This window comes from Anolis carolinensis, chromosome 4 (genome assembly GCF_035594765.1).
Source record: "Anolis carolinensis isolate JA03-04 chromosome 4, rAnoCar3.1.pri, whole genome shotgun sequence".
NCBI lineage: Eukaryota > Metazoa > Chordata > Lepidosauria > Squamata > Dactyloidae > Anolis > Anolis carolinensis.
In genome coordinates this window covers 175,587,946-175,601,467 of record NC_085844.1, presented here as the reverse complement: position 1 = coordinate 175,601,467, position 13,522 = coordinate 175,587,946, and the positions used below count along the sequence as shown (strand labels likewise).

At 39.0% G+C, this 13,522-nt stretch overlaps 1 protein-coding gene across 4 annotated transcripts in view; it reads right to left on the bottom strand.

Annotated features, from left to right (window-relative positions):
- The window catches only part of ssbp3 (single stranded DNA binding protein 3), a 218,423-nt gene that overhangs the window by 49,557 nt on the left and 155,344 nt on the right, over nucleotides 1-13,522 (bottom strand). For all 4 annotated transcript variants that reach the window (XM_062979611.1, XM_062979612.1, XM_062979613.1 and 1 more), the window contains exon 5: nucleotides 13,201-13,290. In XM_062979611.1, coding sequence (XP_062835681.1) covers nucleotides 13,201-13,290 — 90 coding nt within the window. The remainder of the gene's footprint in view (nucleotides 1-13,200; nucleotides 13,291-13,522) is intronic.

Here is a 13,522-nt window from a genome sequence, read left to right as displayed (position 1 = left end):
ACATCTTAGCCAAATGTCCAAATATATAAAGAAAGTTTATTTGGGAAAATAAGGAAAAGAGAAGAATAAGGGAAGGCTACTATTGCACGCAGCTATCACAATTCCAAATAAAACCAATCTAACTCAGTTGCACACAACCTATCCGTGCAGCTCTGGGATTTCTGAGACGTGCTAGAATTAATTGAAGAGAAGATAGTTGGTAAGAAGGGATCTTTCTATAGATAATTCCATGAGATAAAGTGTGTATGTGTGGGAGTGATGAGGTTACACATTTTAGTGGCATCTATGACCAGTGATAGAAGCCAACATGGTATAGTTGTCTGGATGTTGAACTAAGGCCCTTTCCATGCAGCTGTATAAAATTCACATTGAACTGGATTATATGGCAGTGTGGACTCAGATAATCCATTCAAGGCAGATATTGTAGATTATCTGCCTTGATATTCTGGGTTATATGGCTGTGTGGAAGGGCCCTAAGACTCTGGAGACCAGGATATGAATCTCTATTTGGTCATGGAAACCCACTTAGGTGAGCTTGGTTATAGTTTTACATGAACAACTTTACCAGATATACTGATTGCACAGAGCTTTGTGAATGTGGGAAAGTTCCCTCTTCATGCCTTATATGTTTAAAGGATCTCCCAGTGAATATGGCTTATTTGATCTTAAACACTTCGAAGACCCCTTGTAAACTGCTATATAATCCAGATTATCAAAGCAAATAATCCACATTATCTGCTTTAAACTGGATTATCTGAGTCCACACAGCCATATAATCCAGTTCAAAGCACATACACTGGATTTTAAATGGAAGTATAAAAGGGGCCTTAGTCTCAGAAGAAGACAATGGCAAAGCTTCTTTGAAAAAAATTAGCCAAGAAATGCCCATGACAGTTGCCATAAATTGGAAACTCTTTGAAGGTATACAGCAAGACCTGTAATGTTCACTCTCTTAAGAGGAAACTGGCTGTTGTTTCATGCAATTGTAAGATATACTTAGATCTCTATCCAATCATTCTAAAAACCAAGCAGAGGCAAGGTGCTAGATCCACTTGTTCAACAGCTCCGCACTTACTGGTCAAATGAACTGACTAGTTCCAACCTGATATTTGTGAAAGAAAAGATTAACCATCAATGATGCATTAGAAACCAATACCAGAAAATATTCCTTTTCCGGTTTCATATTAGGATCCCTCGAAATCTAAATGTTGAGCTTCTTAAGAACATTTATGCCTGTCCTCGCATGAACGAACTGAGAGGTGTTCACATAAAGAATTCACCAAATGACCAATCCTACAGACCAATCATAAAGGTACATAGATGATTTATTGTTCAAAAAAAGAAAGAAACGTTGCTTAGATGAAGAAATATCAATCATCTCTTTAATGATTCTGATGTTTGCTCTCCAAGGTTTCTAATAGGTCAGATCTGTTACAAAATGCCAAAAGGCTGAGGCAGAAATGTCTGTTGGGTATTATAGGTGGGTTGCCTGAAAGGCGAACAACTGACTTTTTGCCAAAATGCCCTAAAGGGACTTGGATCCTGTCTGATCTTGGACACTGAGCAAAATTGGCTCTGGTTAGTACTTGGGCAGGAAATCACCAATGAATACCAGGTGCTGTAGGCTATATTTCAGATGAAGGGACTGGCAAGTATTCCTTGTGTTAAACGAATGCATGAAGTTCATGGGGTCACCATAAGTCGACAGGCAACACACACAGAGCTGACTTGACTTGGTTATGTGGAACTGGGTTAAAAAGGAAATCTTTATCGATAATTTCAATGGATGATCTCATCAAAAAGTTTAGGCAGCTAGCTGATTACTTCTATCTAATTTGCAATAGGCAAAAAGCGACCCACAAGAGTGAATTCTTGTAATTTCTTGGTGGAACTTTGCAGCTTTCTTTTCCATATTCCGAACAAAGCCATTTTTCCACGTCCTGCTGTCTACTGAAGACTCTTAATTTTGGGGGAAAGAGGGTGACACAAAGCAGTGGCAGCTATTTCGCCTCTGACTGCTCACCTCCAGAATCCAGGCGATAATGAGAAGCTTTGAGAGTCTCTGCTGCCTTGTTGCAAATGTCTCTCAAAGCTGGCAGACAGATTCTAATTTAATAAGTCTAACTTTCACAAATGGCACAGAACTAAGGATGTGAAACCAGGGGCTTGACTATGGCACACTTTTTGTTTGTGAGTGCACCTGTCAGTGAGTCCGCTTCCTGACAATTCTTACTTCCCAAAATGTGAAGTTACATATTAGAAGTCCCCCAGTCCAGCCTAAATACATTCCCTGCCACCCGAGAGAGGCCATTACTGGCTCATACATTTTAGGTCAGTTTTACCCACAACACCAACAGATCTCCAAAGAACAGAGGGGAAAATATACTTTATCAGGTCATGCTGCCCTTGCCCCAGTTAATATTTAGGATGTTCAAAATCAACATTACAGTATTTAACACATAAGCTATATTTTCACAATGCTAGAGTGGTTGAGATTTGGGGCAGACTGGTAACTAGCAGCAAAGCTGTCATATGCTTCTTGTTTACTCCCAGATGGTTCCACCTGTAAGAGAGGGTGACTAAATTGACCAGAATTTGGAAGGACCCAAAAGTTTAGCATTATATCTGAGATCTCTGTATTAGTCTTTTTCTGTAACTAAACAGAATTTGAATCTGGGATTTAGTTACTTTTGCCACTCTTACTGACAAGTACGGAAACTTACTGCTACTAAAATCAAGCTTCTAGCAAGTCTGGCATAACATTTTGCAATCAAAGAGCCACAATCTGAGTCATTTGTCTTTAAAAGATATGCTTATATGGGTCTGAGTTGAACAAAGACATCCCTCAGAAGGGCAGAAGAGGGAGGGAAAAATGCAGGCTGCAGAAATTGAACAATTATTGCTAACAAGAACAAAGGAATGACATAAAAATAACACATATGATTGCTACCCATCCCTTATCGGGCGGCTCAGAAATAAAATAATAAAATAAATATAGGAAGTAGATTAATTAATAAATAGACTATGAAAAGTCTATTTTGACATCTTCCCATTTAAATAAATCTTTCCTATAGAAATAAACACAACATATATATAACTGGTAGGTTTTACTTGGTTGCTGGAACAGAACACAATCCCTTTAAAGTTGTATATTAACCTTGACTGGACAAATAAACAAGTTTATTTCTGCAAAACTATTTATATATTTCTTTCATAAGATGAAGAAGAATGCTCCTCCTTGAATTCCTATTTATAGGGCATACAGGTCCATGTATTGCAATTCAATTATATTAATTTTGTTTAAACTGCACAAGTAGCAACACCCTAAATATTGCATCATTGTACCTATACAATGATGCAGTGGGCTTTATTTCTGTATCACTCAGGATACATTTACACTGTAGAATTAATGCAGTTTGACATCACTTGAACTGCCATGGCTCAATGCTATGGGATCGTGGGATTTGTAGCTTTGTAAGGTCTTTACCCTTTTCTGCCAAGTAGTGCTGGTGCTTTACTAAACTACAATTTCCAGGATGTGATAGCATTGAGCCATGATAGTTAAAGCGGTGTAAAATGCATGATTTCTACAGTGTAGATGTGCCCTAGAGTCCCAGCAACAGTCAAAAGTAATCAGTGCATGCTAAATATTGTTACAAATTGAGGAGAAAATACGGTAAGATGGACTTCTGGTACACTAACATATTACAATGGATTATAAACAAAGAAAATTAACTGGATTTATTCAGGCTACATAAATAAAACCATGCAGATGTACACCTCACACCCACTCTTATGTAGACAAAGAAATGGTTCATTTGCAGACAAAGAAATGGTTAAATGATTTCCGGTATCATGTTCACAGATACTGAGAAGAATCCATTAGAAACAACCAAAAAGCAAGTCAGAAAACAATACTTTGGATCTTAATCACCAAAAGATTTGTCTTTAAGCCACATTGCTTATATATTTAGATACCTACTATTGGAAGCCTGCCTCTCTTCTCCATTCTTTCCATTTTTAGTATTCTAAACAGTTGTGCATAAGTGAACAAAAGTGCAAAAACATTCCCATTTTACCCTCTGCTGCTCTGCTACATTCTGGGGTGACATCTAGGAATTCACTGTAATGTGAGGAACACTCTTCATGAAACTATCAGGACATGTCTGAAGAAGTAATAAAGGTCTGTGATATCACAGTAACAGTAAGAATACTTTTATCAATATTGGTTTCAAAGCCTCCAACACCTATAAAGAAAGGATTTTATGCTGAAAGAATTAAAAAAATATTTGGGATAGCTACTGCCTCTAACCTGGTATGTATATGCAACCAGCCTGGCAAGAGAAGAAATTCTGTCATACAAGCATGCTAAAGCTCTGCCTGTCAACAGGACTGACAGGGCAGCTAAGGATTTATAAATGAGAAGCTGGAAATGCATGTGCAAAAAATGTTTCAGCTTGCATAGAATAGACAACTTTTGGCATGAAAGCATACATATTCCCTCTGAGAAACGGATTCTTCCTTTCCCCAATCTCTATTTTCTTTTTCTAGCTGTATGTACCACTCATATTCTTCCCAACTTAAGATAACAATGATTGTCAAATGTCTGTTAAACAGTGAAGGGTAGCATTTGATTTTTATTACAGTCAATTGTGCCTGAAAAGCCAGAGGATGCTAACAGATGCAAAGACAGCGGTGAAAAGAAGAATCATAGACTTTTGCAGCCTGCAACCCAAATTATACTTGCAGAGCCCTCTCGCAATCTATAACTAACCAGTACTCATCATAAAGCAACTAATGAAACACCATTTATAAAATAAGGATGTAGACATAATATAATAATAATAATAATAAAATAAAACTTTATTTATACCCCGCCACCATCTCCCCGTGGGGACTCAGGGCGGCTTACATGGGGCAGAGGCCCAAACAACATAAGGACAAAATATAAGCAACATAATACAAACACAATATAAGCACATAGCACAGACAACCAACTTGAAAGGTCCAACAAAGAACTCAAAACTCAGAATTAATTTCCACTGAAAATAACATGACCATCTAAGAAAAGCTGTAAATTCCTCCAAGTATAACACACACTTATTCATACATGTGGCAGCAAGACTTAATTTATGCAACTGTGTGCACATCGGACATAATTGCATGTTGCTGCCTGAGTACCATTTCCAATATGGAATTGATGCACAAATTCAGTCTGATGTGACACAATCTCTTCTTTCTTCTCCATTAATTTTATTTCTGCTTTACAAACAGGATTATAAACTACTAAACAAATGCAATTGTTGACCTGAAAAATCGCAGAGAGACGACATGAAACCATTCAGGAGCACCATTGTCCATTGGCTCCCAAGGCCTCAAAGCATTAGGGGGCAGTGTAGGAACACAAACTTGCCTGTGCTTTGTTATGGTGCATCCCTCACTAACTGCTGATGCATAGCTAACACAGCAACAGACATTGATTTATGTTCAACTTTCCATTTCATCAGAGAGATTTTCAAAATGCTACACACAGGGTGCAAAAATTAGTAGGAAAATACACAGCTACCAAGTACATAGCAGCAGCAACAAGAATAACAGCACACACATTTAGTAAAAATGCAAACAGAAATAGAACACTGCCAAGCGGCTAAAACACATTAAGATGCTCCTGTTTTAACTCTATCTCCTCTGGAACAAGGATAGGCTTTAGAGTCCTGTGCTCCTTCTTTCCAGTCCATCTTGAACTGGCATTGTTAGAAAATATGGTTGCTATGTAGCCAATACACACACACCCCTACGTGAAATGCTAGCAGTTTCAACGGAAAGCTTAATGTCAGTTGTTGGTTTTGCTCTGCCAGCAAACAGGAGTAGATCATGCCATGGCCCACACACTTGCATGAACCACCCCTGATGGCTGGCAGAGGTTCTACCATTACCTCTGCTTTATAAATAAAGAGGAACACCAGCCAACTAACAAGGTAGCTTTCCCTGTCCTATTTCCCCATCAAACAGAAGAAATCTGGCAACAAGAAGAAAGGGAACTCAGCAATCCTTACTACTAATAAATGTGCTAAAGAAAGAGGACACAATTGAAAGTGTCTCGCTGTTTTTATCAGTGGTTCTCAACCTGGGGTCCCCAGATGTTTTTGGCGTTCAATTCCCAGAAATCCTAACAGCTGGTAATCTGGCTGGGATTTCTGGGAGTTGTAGGTCAAAAACATCTGGGACCCCTGGTTGAGAACCACTGCTCCATAACATTCTATACATTGAACAAATACTACTGTTCTATTTAAGATTTTGAAAAACTAACCATGGTTGTGGAAAGCGAGCCAGTTTGTTTCCCTGTCCCATCAACATTTTATCTGCAGCTCTTGTCCCATTTTATAGTTGTGGAGGCCAATGGAAACAGGTCCCATACTTTTTTTTCCCAAAAAGCAACAACACAGAGTATTCCTATATCTTTGTGATATGACTGGAAAACTACAAAGAGTACTTCAGTCCATTATTCTCTGCCATTTTTCTACAAACCCAGGGTCAAAGTAAGATCAGACTCTGCCAGATGCAGTTTTTCTTTGTCTTCTCTTATCAGATATATTCTCTTCCTCCTTGAAAGGACTATGCAAAATATGGGGCGGTCTTCTCTGTGCTGTTAAGAATCAGGGATGAGAATGATATGGCTCTCCAGATGTTATTGAGCTGAAATGGTTCATCATCCCTCACCACTGACAATGATGGCTAGGACTGAAGAGAAATGCAGGTCCGACCTTGGGGGTTGGTGCTCATCTCCATTTCTAAGATGAAGAGCCGGCGTTGTCCGTAGACACCTCCAAGGTCATGTGGCCGGCATGACTGCATAGACCGCCGTTATCTTCCCGCCGGAGCGGTACCTATTGATCTACTCACATTTGCATGTTTTCGAACTGCTAAGTTGGCAGAAGCTGGAGCTTATAGCGGGCGCTCACTCCGCTCCCTGGAATTGAACCTGGGACCTTTCGATCTGCAAGTTCAGCAGCTCAGCGCTTTAACACACTGAGCCACCGGAGGCTCCTGATCATGGAAAACAAGCATTAAAAATTCACACCAATAGCATTTACTACCCTTGCCTCCCTCTTCTGTCTCAATTCATGACTCTCTCTCTCTCTACTCCAGTTCTACCACCTTCATATAATAGAACATCTCCTTGTTCATGACTTCTCTAGATGTGGAAAAGGGACTTCTCTGCTGTAGTGCCCCAGTTGTGTGAATGGGGGCCAAGAAATACCAATGCACTATCTCTTGCACGGTGTTATGCCTGGAATAATCTCTTTCAATATCTGAGAGGACCCCTCCCTCTTTTCTTTCCAATGTAATTCAGTATGAAAAGCCAAAGTGTTGAATTAGTATACTTGGAAGAGGATAGTAAGAGGAAGACGTTTTTACTTTCTTTTAAAATGGTGGCTCTCCTTTAGGAGGAGCAAGATAATTTTGCTCTCTCACTCCAGGCTTATAAGTGGTAGGGTTATAGCAGCCCATCGTCTTACACAATTTCCAGAAAAGGCTTTAACTGTGCAATCACCCTGACTCATTCATGTTCTTTTACGAAGTGGAAGAGAGGTCTAGACAATACCGTCTAACACTTGTAATCCTCCAATGTTTCCTCACTGTATTTTATTTGATTTCTACCAAGACAAAAACAAAAACAAAACTCTATCAGCAGTAAGGAGGAAAAGATGGATTGGTTGCATAATGTAGCATGAGTGGTAGCACTAAGAGCCTATCATCACAAAAAACACAAAGTTGACCTCATTGTTTGAAGGCAGAATCTGTCTCTCACCCTTAAAAATACTATTTACCAGACTGTAACTAGAAGACAAGGGTTTGAGATCACAAAGTTTTAAAGCAAAGAAGTATGGTTGAAGGTGTACTGCCCAAAGGAAATTTGTACTACAGATGAATCCTTGTTTCATACTAACTCAAGACACAGGCATACTGGTGGAGCTCTGTCTCTTAGCGTTCAACCTCAAGTAAACATTCCAGCAGGAATACACAAGATGTAACCCACAAGATGTTTCTGCACTGCAACTCCCAGCATTTCTTAGCACTGGCTATGCTGATGGAACCTTATGTTCAGCACCATGGAGGGCTTCATTTTGCCCAAACATGTACCATATAATCTATTCAAGTTTGTGTGATAATGTCCAAAGCCTCAAATGACTTATGAATATGTGTAATCAAGTTGCATGTTGACTTATGCAGACTCCATGATTTTCACAGGGTTTCCTAAAGCAAGGAATACTCAGAAGTAATTTGGCCAGTTCTCTCCTCAGAAAGATACTCTGTGTTCCCAAAAACGAGACCTACCCTGAAAATAAGATCTATCATGATTTTTCAGCATTTCTGAGGATGCTTGAAATATGAGCCCTATTTAAAAAATAAGCCCTAGATATACTGTAGTGCATTTAAAAAGTCAATTTGGAAAAATAAGACTGCCCCTGAAAACAAGCTCTAATGTATCTTTTGGAGCAAAAATTAATATAAGACCCTGTCTTATTTTTGAGGATGGGGATGGTACAAGGATGGTAAAAACATTAAAACATCTGGGCATCCCCTGGACAACGTCCTTGCAAATGGGCAATTCTCTCACACCAGAAGTGACTTGCAGTTTCTCAAGTCGCTCCTGACACAAAAAAAGAAGGGAAGGAAACAGGGTAGTTGACAGTACTTGTCATTCATTGGTGATTGCTCAACCAAGTGCTAACTAGTGTTGAGCCCAGTTAGCTTCTAAAATCAGATGGGATCTGGTGCCTTTATAGTAATTAGTCCAGCTTAGGATCTCAATATTTGAAAGAGCATCTCTTTTTTATATACAGCTATCCAAAGATTGAACTCTGCAGAAATGATCCTCCGTCTCTGCTAAGGTATCCTAGTTATGGGGTGGGGACCAAGGGATGCTGACTTTTTTTCAGAACCAGTTTATAATGGGGATTTTTGGAGAACTTTTGGGACCTAATTGATTCTATCCAAATTCACACATACAATATGGTTTCAATTGTTTTTTTTAAATGTTCAGATTTTGCCTCTTTTGTTTTATCTTGTGAAATTGTTCTGTATGCTCTGTCTGTTTAAATTATTTCTTAGTCTCCTACATTATTTAAGTTGTTTAAACTGATTTTAGTCTACATTGTGGAGAGACTGTATAAATTGGGGAAGACCTTTTAAAATTACTAAATAAATAATCCCACTAGCCTCCCCACTCTCTACCTAGTGCATCGGTAAGTGCGAGAGCAGAAATGAAACATGGGCATTGATAAAAATCAACATCTACATATAGCAGATTTCCAAGGTAGTCTTGTTCACAATGAAACTATCTTTACTAGTCCTGTCCAATAGCTTTGAATCAGGGAACAGGAAGTCTTATTATGCTTATTAACTGTCTTAATATGGTGTAACCTGCAGATAGGACTGCACTTTTAGGTGTAAAGGTTCTTTCCTATTATATATTTGATCTGCTTTTGCATTTAAATTCTCATCTGAACATCTTCTTAAAAACAAAGCTTATGAAGGTCAACAGCCACACTTGGAAACTAAACAATTACACATCCTCTAGTTCTGAAACAATGGGATTTATTTAACATCAAGTTGTAATGGTCAACAATATCAGAGAATGAGCACAACCATTGCCTTAACTTGGGGTAGAAAGTAACTCAGGTGGAAACAGGGACAGTGAATTGCCCTGCTGGGATGATATATGACTTGAATTACCTTTTTTTGGGTATGCAACTCATAAACCTTAACTCTGGTTTTAAATCTGAGGTCCCTCCGTTTTATGCAACCAAACATGTGCTTCTCTCATGTTTATTGAGGAGGCTCAATCAATTTGTCTGTGGTGGTGGTGGTGGTGAATCTGAAGTCTCAGTTTATTGCTTTTGGGTGATAGATCCAGACATAAGCTTTCGTTTTAAACCAAAGTGCTTCTCATTTAAATCTGGGTAATTTCCCTCTTTTTTGAAATATAAGAAGACATAAAATAAAAGCCGTAACTATATGGTGTCTACTGCCAAAACAAGACACCATCAGCAGCATCATTGTACAAAGCAGATCAACTCTTCCCAACTAGTTCTAGTTGGATTTCTAAGGAAACTACCACTTGTAAAGGAAAGGGAATTGCTATTGCCATTTGAGGTCATCTTTTAAAGAGAAATGGCTTTTATTGCAAGATGTGACTCATAAATGAGCCTGTATAGTTGGTATGCTGCTCAATGTTTTATCCCTGGAAACAAATTCCAGGATCAGAAACATTCCGCCAATAGCTAGTCCTACACAAAGGTGTGTGTATTAGAAAACCTACAAAATCCATGAATAGGAACAATACATGAATGGGTAGTTCAAAAGGACACAATTCTTTTTTTAGCATGGAAAGCCTGTCATGAACCATAATTATATGGCTGATAGCATAACTATACAATGATGTGTGTGTATGAATTATAGTATGCATTTAGATTTTAAACCACCCTTATGGATATGGGGTTTATTTATTGCTTTTGTTCTGTGAAGAACTGAAAATGCAAGTAGTCAAAAAGACATGCGGAATAGTAAAATAAGTTCTTTGTGGAGACTATAAAGACTTAGTCCATCATGGGATGTACAAGTTGAAAAACCTTTAGGAAATCACTTTCCCTAACATGGTAGACGATGTTCTCCTTCTTCATTAAAGGTACTAGAAGAATGGGATATCCATTTGAGCAGTGAGAAATTCAAGGTAGATAAAGGAAGTGCCTTTTCATATAGCTGAACTATGGAATGAGCTTGGATAGTCTAGGAACAGGGACAACATGGCTTAGAATACCAGAAGGATGATATTATTGCCCTCTTGTTCTATTGGCTGGGTCCCATAGGCATCTAGCTTCCCATTGCAGGAAACTGGAGACCACCTGAGCTCCTTTTTAGTACTTTAGATTTTCTTTTTCCAGGTAAGCAAATACTCAAGATATTCATTGACAAAGCAAAGCCAAAACAATCCCATTATTTCCACAGAATTAGTAGCTTTAGGAATTCAATGTAAACTATATAATCTTACCCCCAAATGTGACATGTTACAAGAAATAATATGGCAACAAGGTAATCTTTAGTTATCTCTTGGATCGCATGAATGCTGAAATAATTCTTTTTTTATAAATGGGTTGACTGAAGTTCGCATATACAAGTTGATCATACAGATATTTGGAATCAGAAGTGTTTCAGATTTTGAAATACTTGTATTTGCATACGCCTACATAATGAGGCATCTTGGAAATGTTTAAACACAAATTTACTTGTGTTTTGTATACACCTTATACATATAGCCTGAAGACAATTTTATGCAGCATGTTTTATAAAGTTTGTGCGTGAAACAAAGTTTGTATACATTTGACCATCAGAATCAGAGGTGTTACTATTTCATCCACTAACATGGAGAATTTCAGATTTTGGGGTATTTTGGAACTTGAAGCAAGGAATGTTAAACCATTACTGAGAATTAGCTATTCCAGAAGAACAGCACACCATATAAATGCTTTAGTTCCTGCATATTTCTGTGAAAATAACAAGCAAGTTATGGCAAGATCTTTATAACTGCAACCAACTAAAAGTAAGCCCAGAAGACTGTTACTGTTTCTAATTTGTGTAGGTTGGAGCCCCTGGTGGCACAATGGGTAAAACCATTGTGCCAGCTGAACTGCTGACTGAAAGGTCGGTGGTTCTGATCTGGGAAGCGGGGTGAGCTTCCATCTGTCAGTTCTAGCTCCCCATGTGGAGACATGAGAGAAGTCTCCCAGAGGATGATAAAACATCAAACATCCAGGGGTCCCCTGGGCAATGTCCTTGCAGACAGCGAATTCCCTCACACCAGAAGCAATTTGCAGTTTCTCAAGTCACTCCTGACATGGAAAAAAATGTGTGTAGGTACATTTTCTCTGTATTAGAGTAGGCATGGGCAAACTCTGGCCCTCCAGGTGTTTTGGACTTCAACTCCCACTATTCCCAACAGCCAGTATGGGAGATAAAGTCCAAAACAGCTGGAGGGCCAAAGTTTGCCCAAGCCTGTTTTAGAGGGAGCTACTGTGACATGGGCCAGCAGGGGAAAGCTACAGACTAACTGCATCTTTAAAATATACAAGAGATGTGGGAGTATGTCCTCAGAGGCTGGGATGGTCTGGAAATTTCCTGTGTCAAGGGACAGGCAACTCCCCAAGCACTCTTCTTAGGACAACTAAGTCATATTCTGGAAAAACAGGCTGCTCGAAGCGAGCAGTCGTTTCCTTCTGTCCGAGTGAAATGACAACTTTTTGTTCCATCCCTTGCCACAGCCGTTCCTGTCGTCGTTTGAACTGACCATCTGGACCTTAATCTCTACCAGCACAAATCATACCACACACCATAGTTATTAAACAGGCTCTCAGCCTAAATCACCCACATGACCATTCGAAGTGGCATATTGCCCACCCAGAGTAAAAACAGGAAACACTTTAAAGAAGTAATACATATTCAAAAATCTAATTACTACACATCACGTTTAACCTAGCATTACTTGTCTGTCTTTTTAAAAACCTCTTTCACCTTAGACTTTGCTCATAGATATGATGAATACTCTTGCATTAATGTGTGTCTAAAACCAAAGTTTATTGTAAGAAGGGAGATACAGGGGGAAATGAGTTCATCTCTGAAAAGACAGCTCTGAGTTTCTCCCTCCTTGCCAATTGCTGCAATTTTGGCCTAGGCTACATGTGCTTCTGCCTGTGGCTATGGCTTAAGCTCATTTTGTTAAAAGACGTCTCTGATGGCCGTTGGAAAAAATCATGTGGTTAACCAGATGAGGGGAAAAGAAGAACCCAAATCCTGGGTATTTTGAATTACACACAAGCCTGTCATGACCAACAAATAAATAGGTTTTTTTAAAAAATCAGCTTTGGAAAATATGGAGCTGTTAAAAAGAAAAAGAAGCTAATATTGCTTTCCAGAAAAACAACCTCACTCTCTCACACACATACTGCTATTAGCCAGAAAATAGGTTAAGGAAGAACTGGTAGAATGTTACAACTATTTAAAACTAAATAGATAATTCCAGCTGTTTTATTTCAAAAGTGTCTTTGAGACCTTGATGGCACAGCAAGGTACTTAAGCATTCATTCATTAAGAACAGGCACGCAATAAACAGCAACAAAAACCAGGAGAGTCAGGTCTTACCTGAAAGAAACCTGGAGGAATGGGTCCTCCTGGCATTCCGTCATTTGGAGGAATGTTCCCAAGTACCGGACTTGGCGCTGCAGCTGCGCTCTGTAGAAAACACAAACAACACAGAGAGATAAATAAATAGTGCTGCTTTCAGGTCAGCTTAGGAAGAAGTCAACGTGCGTCTCATGACTCCACGAATTAGTGCATGACCAATAACCAATACCATCATCATCAAGGCTGCCCAAAGGAAATCAAACCTTTACACACTGAGTGAAAGAGTGTGCCATTAAGACTAATAGAACGCCAATGGCTGCCATTCAGATTGACATGCAAT